Below are 5,374 nucleotides of genomic sequence, written 5' to 3' on the forward strand. Positions count from 1 at the left end.
CTTTTATAAATAAAGAATATGAAATGCAATTTTTTAAAGGATAAAAATTTGAGGTGATGTTACTCAACCACAGTGCTTGGAGTTGCTATAAAAACCTATTCGTGCTTATTAATATGCCAGTAGTGAAACCACTTTCTGTTGGAGAAAATTCAACCACAAATATATGCAGAAAACACAGAACACAGGGCAGTGTTGGCACATGCCTTTAATCCCAGCACTTGAGAGGCAGAGGCAAGCAGATTTCTGAATTTGAGGCCAGCCTTGTCTACAGAGAGAAACCCTGTCTTGGAAAAAAACAAAAACAAAAACAAAAACAAAAAACAAAAACACAGAACACAGAAAAAATTGCTCAAAATAATTCATGTTAGCTTATCTGTATAGATATTCTAATCAAGAAGGACATCCCAAAAGAAACAAGGTGTGACATCTTCTGGTTCATACTCAGTATACTCTCCATCACAAAGTGGCATCTTTTAAATCTGCATCCTAGTACAAAAGATGTGCACACAACAATTTTCCATGGGATTATCTAATTAAAAAGGAAAAACTAAAAACATGTTCAAGTAAAAACCTAAGTTGGGAAAACAGACACTAAAATCAGTCACTTTAAAACAAACAGGAACTTCCATCAGTGTGCAAGGCACATCATGGATGCATGGAGAGATCACATCGTCTTCAACAGGAGACCAACTGGTGCTGTTTTAAACTTGTAACACAAACTGATGCAGAACTTGCATTGTAACTTCTCATCCCAAATGTGTACATGATTTTTGAATCAAGGGTCAAAGTTTGGGGGAAAGTAGCAATGTAACAATTTCACAAAAATTCTCCATCTCTAAGACAGCATAACATCCCAACCTTCCTTTCCCAGAAAATGTCTCATAATTACAAAGCAGAAAAACAGTCACAAATGAAACAAGCATTAAAATTTACGTGTGAAATTTCTAGATTAACCCAATATGTTTAAATGATGACTGTTATAGCTAAGAAAAAAATTAACTATTTGAAAAACTGCTTTTCAGGCTAAAACCAAATTGTGAGGACATCACTAAAGCTGATAAGCATGTGAGGAGAAGCGAAGCAACCCACAGAGCCTCCAAGCTGAAATCAATGACATCATCTAATCAATGATTCAAAACCAAACAACCTAAAACCAAAACTCTTCCTAGAGGCTGAATTCCCTAGAAGCAGCTTCAGTGTCTGTCCAAAAAATGGGGCTAGCTCTCAGAGTTTTTGTTTCTTGCTCTGTTTTGGAATCCCTGAGACACCATCTGTTTTCAAAGTTTTTTCTTTTGAGTTAGTTTCACTGAATCCATTTGCTGTCCATTTTGTTCCTCAGCTATTTTTCATTTGCAGGGGCTGCAGGTTCTCCTTTTTCTAGTTTTTGCTGCATTTCTCGGAGCTTGGTAACAGCTTTATCTATTGACACTATGCTAATAAGATTAAAGTCATGCATGCTGACTAGAGAGCATGAAGTTTCAACATAAATTCCTCTTGATTATTTTCTGTCCATAATTTTCCACAAACAGCATACAGGCATGATTCATTTGATTGTCGGCAATAAATCCATGCTTTGTGATATGGAGATTCCACAGTTTCATTACTTCTTTCTCTCCTTCATTCATAACAGAAAAATTTTCAATTTGAGTAATAGTTTTTTCTCTCAGCCATTCTGGATCTTTTTCATCTTCACTATCTACTTCATTTCTTGTGGCCGAAGAGGTAAGCAGGTATTACTTTAGAAATGGAGATGACTGTGGCCACTGCTGTATGTACAGATACTGTATGTATCTTTGCTGTTCTACTTCTCCATCTTCAGTTTCAAGAAATTCTGACATACTTCCTTTTGTTCGTTTTGGCCTGCACACAAGAATGTGTGTGATAGGTGTTCTTTTTACTGGTCCATTTCCACTAAAAGCAAATCCAAGTTGGTGATGTTTGTTCTGGGGTTTCGATGAGATATGTAAGTAAGAGTTCTGTGCAAAGATAATTGGTGCTATTAGATTTCAAGTTCGAAGAAATCTCTATATCTATGTTGGTTTCTCAAAAGCCTGGAGGAAAATGGACCTGCTCCATTTTCGTCTTCTTCATTGGTGACACCGTGGCCCCCACCGCCACCCTGGAAACCCCCAGAAGCCGCTCCCCGCCACCCCCTGCCACCCTCCCCCACTCTGTGCTGGGCCCCGAGCCACCCCCTCCCCCACCGCCTTGATTCTGAGGTCATTGCAGTTCCTGCCTCCTCCCAGTTCCAGCTACCTGTGCGAGGTGGGGAAGGAGGAGGGGAAGGGCAAGGTGGAGGAGAGCAGGAAAGGAGAAAGGGAAAAAAATGTCTGGAAGTGTTTTTAAAAGAACAAAAAATCTAGAGACTGGAAGGAGACATAAGACTGGAAAAAAAATTTATAAGACATTGATGTGACCATGGACACATATGTATATATGTGTGTATAGGATAGTATAATATTATATACTATAATATAATGTTATTATATTATAGTATAATATAATAATATATCTTACATGTATAACCATAACATGTATATATACCTAAAACCACAAAATACCCGTTGTTTATATGCACTTCTGTGTGAATTATACAGCAATAATGCTAGGCATTTTAATATTTTCATTTAAAACATAATGCCCCATATTGAGGAACTATAATATAATGGTATTTTTTTAAAAAGATATTGAGAGGTAGAGAGAAATTTAAGTTACTCTGATTAATTCATTTAATCTAATTTTCTATGCCACTATGCTCACTAAAGGATGTTTAGTGATATTTTTATTTATTTTGTTTATTAACATTGTCTGACACTCAACAATAGACATATATATTCAAGATTTATTGTCAAATTTTCTGGGATTATTTTATAATTGACTTTAATTTATTAGCATATGCAATATGATGTCACAAATCAACTTTTGTACATGTATTTCCTCTTTTACCTTACATTACAATTTCATCCATAAGAGACCTCTATTAGGTCAATGGGACAGTCACATCCATCTAAAGTACTAAGAATTCCAACATCTAAAATAAGCAAACACTAGGATCTAGAAGTAAAGTCAGTAGGGAAAGGAATATGTTCCTGAGTAAAATAGACATATGAACAAAAGAAACATCCAGAACAGATTTCTATTTGTGGAAATAATTGAAAGTTATAAGATTACTGGCTAAGCTTTTTATATAATAGCATATTTTTATAATAAAAATATAATTATTTTAAATATTTTCCTTTTTAATTAGATATATTCTTTATTTACATTTCAAATGATTTCCCCTTTCCTGATTCCCACCCCCCCAAAAGTCCCATAAGCCATCTCCCCTCCTCCTGTTCCCCAGTCAACCCCCTCCTGCTTCCCTGTCCTGGTATTCGCCAACACTGCTTCATTGAGCCTCTCCAGGGCCAGGGGCCTCTCCTCCCTTTGATGTCCAGCAAGGCCATCCTCTGCTGACTATGCTTCTGGAGCCATGGGTACTATCTGGTTAATGTTTTTGTCCCTGGGAACTTTGAGAGTACTGGGTAGCTCATATTGTTGTTCCTCCTAAGGTGCTGCAAACCCCTTCAGCTCCTTGGGTCCTTTCTCTAGCTTCCCCATTGGGGACCATTTGCTCAGTTCAATGGCTGGCTGAGAGTGTCCCCCTCTGTATTTGTCATGCACTAGCAGAGCCTCCCAGGTGACAGCTATATCTGGCTCCAGTCAGCAAGTACTTGTGGGCATCAATAATAGTGTCTGGGTTTTGTAACTGTATATGGGATGGATCACTAAATGGGGTCGTCACTGGATCCTTAAATAATTTAATCTCTGTGTTTTATGTTTTATGATTCAGTGTCTAAAAAGATTGTAAAGAGTAAAGTGACCTTAATGATGGTTCAGACCTTCTTATTAAAGACTGCACAGTAGAAGGCTTTTCTCATTTCTCTCTTTTATACCAACTCAGCCTCCTTATTGCCCCTCTCACATCTTTGTTTCTTAGAGTATAAATGAGAGGGTTGAGGCTAGGTGTGACAACAGTATAGAAGAGGGCAATGAACTTGGTATGATCTTGAGAACTTTTTGTTGAAGGCTTAAGATAAATGCACATGATTGGAATGAAAAAGAGAGAAACAACAGTCAGATGAGCTCCACAGGTCCCAAAAACTTTCTGAAGTCTAGTAGTTGATTGTATTTCCAGGACAGTCCATGCAATGGCACCATAGGAGCTCAGGATCAGAATGAGTGGTATGACAACAAAAATAGCACTCATGACCATGAGGGTCAGCTCATTTGCATGGATATCAACACAAGACAACTTCAACAGTGCTGGCACTTCACAGAAGAAGTGGTCCACTTGGCGATGGCCACACAGGGGTACCCAGAAGGTAAAGGAAGAATGAAGTGCTGAGGTGGTAAAGCCACATACCCAGGATGCTGCAGCCAGCAGTTGGCAAAAACGAGGATTCATGAGAACAGAGTAATGCAAGGGTTTACACACAGCTATATAGCGGTCATAGGACATTACCACCAACAAAACACACTCTGTGGTACCCAGAGCGAGGACAAAATAGAGCTGAAGCATGCAACCAGCATAAGATATCGTCTTCTCTGGGCCCCAGAGGTTGAACAGCAGCTGAGGAACAGAGCTAGTGGTATAGCAGAGATCCAGAGCAGAGAGGTTTGAGAGGAAGAAGTACATAGGGGTGTGGAGGTGAGAATCTAGGTGTGATAGGATGATGATGAAGAGATTTCCTGTCAGTGTCATCATGTAGAATATCAATATCACCACAAAGAGAACAACTTCCAGATGAGGCCATTTAGAAAAACCCAGAAAAATAAAGTACCCTTCCCAACTTGCATTGAATTCCACCATTGCTCATTTTCTCTTTTGTTTTTATCCTCAGTTCTAGAAAACATGAAGAGATAAAGTTAATTAAATAAATTATTAACAAGCTTATATATTTATATATACATATATATATATTCATATACTCATAAATATACCTCATATTCATATCTCATTGACTTTTCACACATGTAAAGTATATGCTTAATATATAAAAAATTATTAATTATATATTTATATGAAAAGTCAATGAGTGGTGAAAACGAACAGATCCTAATTACTAGAAGCAAAATTATTGATAAATTAAATGGCATTATTGACAGAAAATGATGTAAATCTAGCTAATAAGTTTTCTAAGGGACAATATAATTACACAATTTCTATCATCCTATCACAAATCAGTTATTAATTACAAATTGAAAATTAGGAAATTTTATGATGAAGATTTAGTGGATTCCTTCATAATCTTGTGATTTAATAGAATCTTACCAGTTTTTTGATAAACTAATACTATATAGCTGGCTTTGAAATATTTTGAGAGGATATCAT

General features: G+C 37.0%; 1 protein-coding gene across 1 annotated transcript; it reads right to left on the reverse strand.

The window, feature by feature from the left end:
* Positions 1 to 3,916: 3,916 nt before the first annotated feature.
* On the reverse strand, positions 3,917 to 4,852 carry LOC127669106 (olfactory receptor 2J3-like). Its single transcript, XM_052162950.1, has one exon. It carries the CDS (start codon positions 4,850 to 4,852, stop codon positions 3,917 to 3,919), a length of 936 nt encoding a protein of 311 aa, XP_052018910.1.
* Positions 4,853 to 5,374: the final 522 nt, after the last annotated feature.

The sequence above is a fragment of the Apodemus sylvaticus genome, chromosome 19 (genome assembly GCF_947179515.1).
Source record: "Apodemus sylvaticus chromosome 19, mApoSyl1.1, whole genome shotgun sequence".
Lineage (NCBI taxonomy): Eukaryota > Metazoa > Chordata > Mammalia > Rodentia > Muridae > Apodemus > Apodemus sylvaticus.

Bases quoted from the DNA above. Each gene is read 5' to 3' on its own strand.
- LOC127669106 (XM_052162950.1), bottom strand. From the start codon at position 4,852: ATGGTGGAATTCAATGCAAGTTGGGAAGGGTACTTTATTTTTCTGGGT.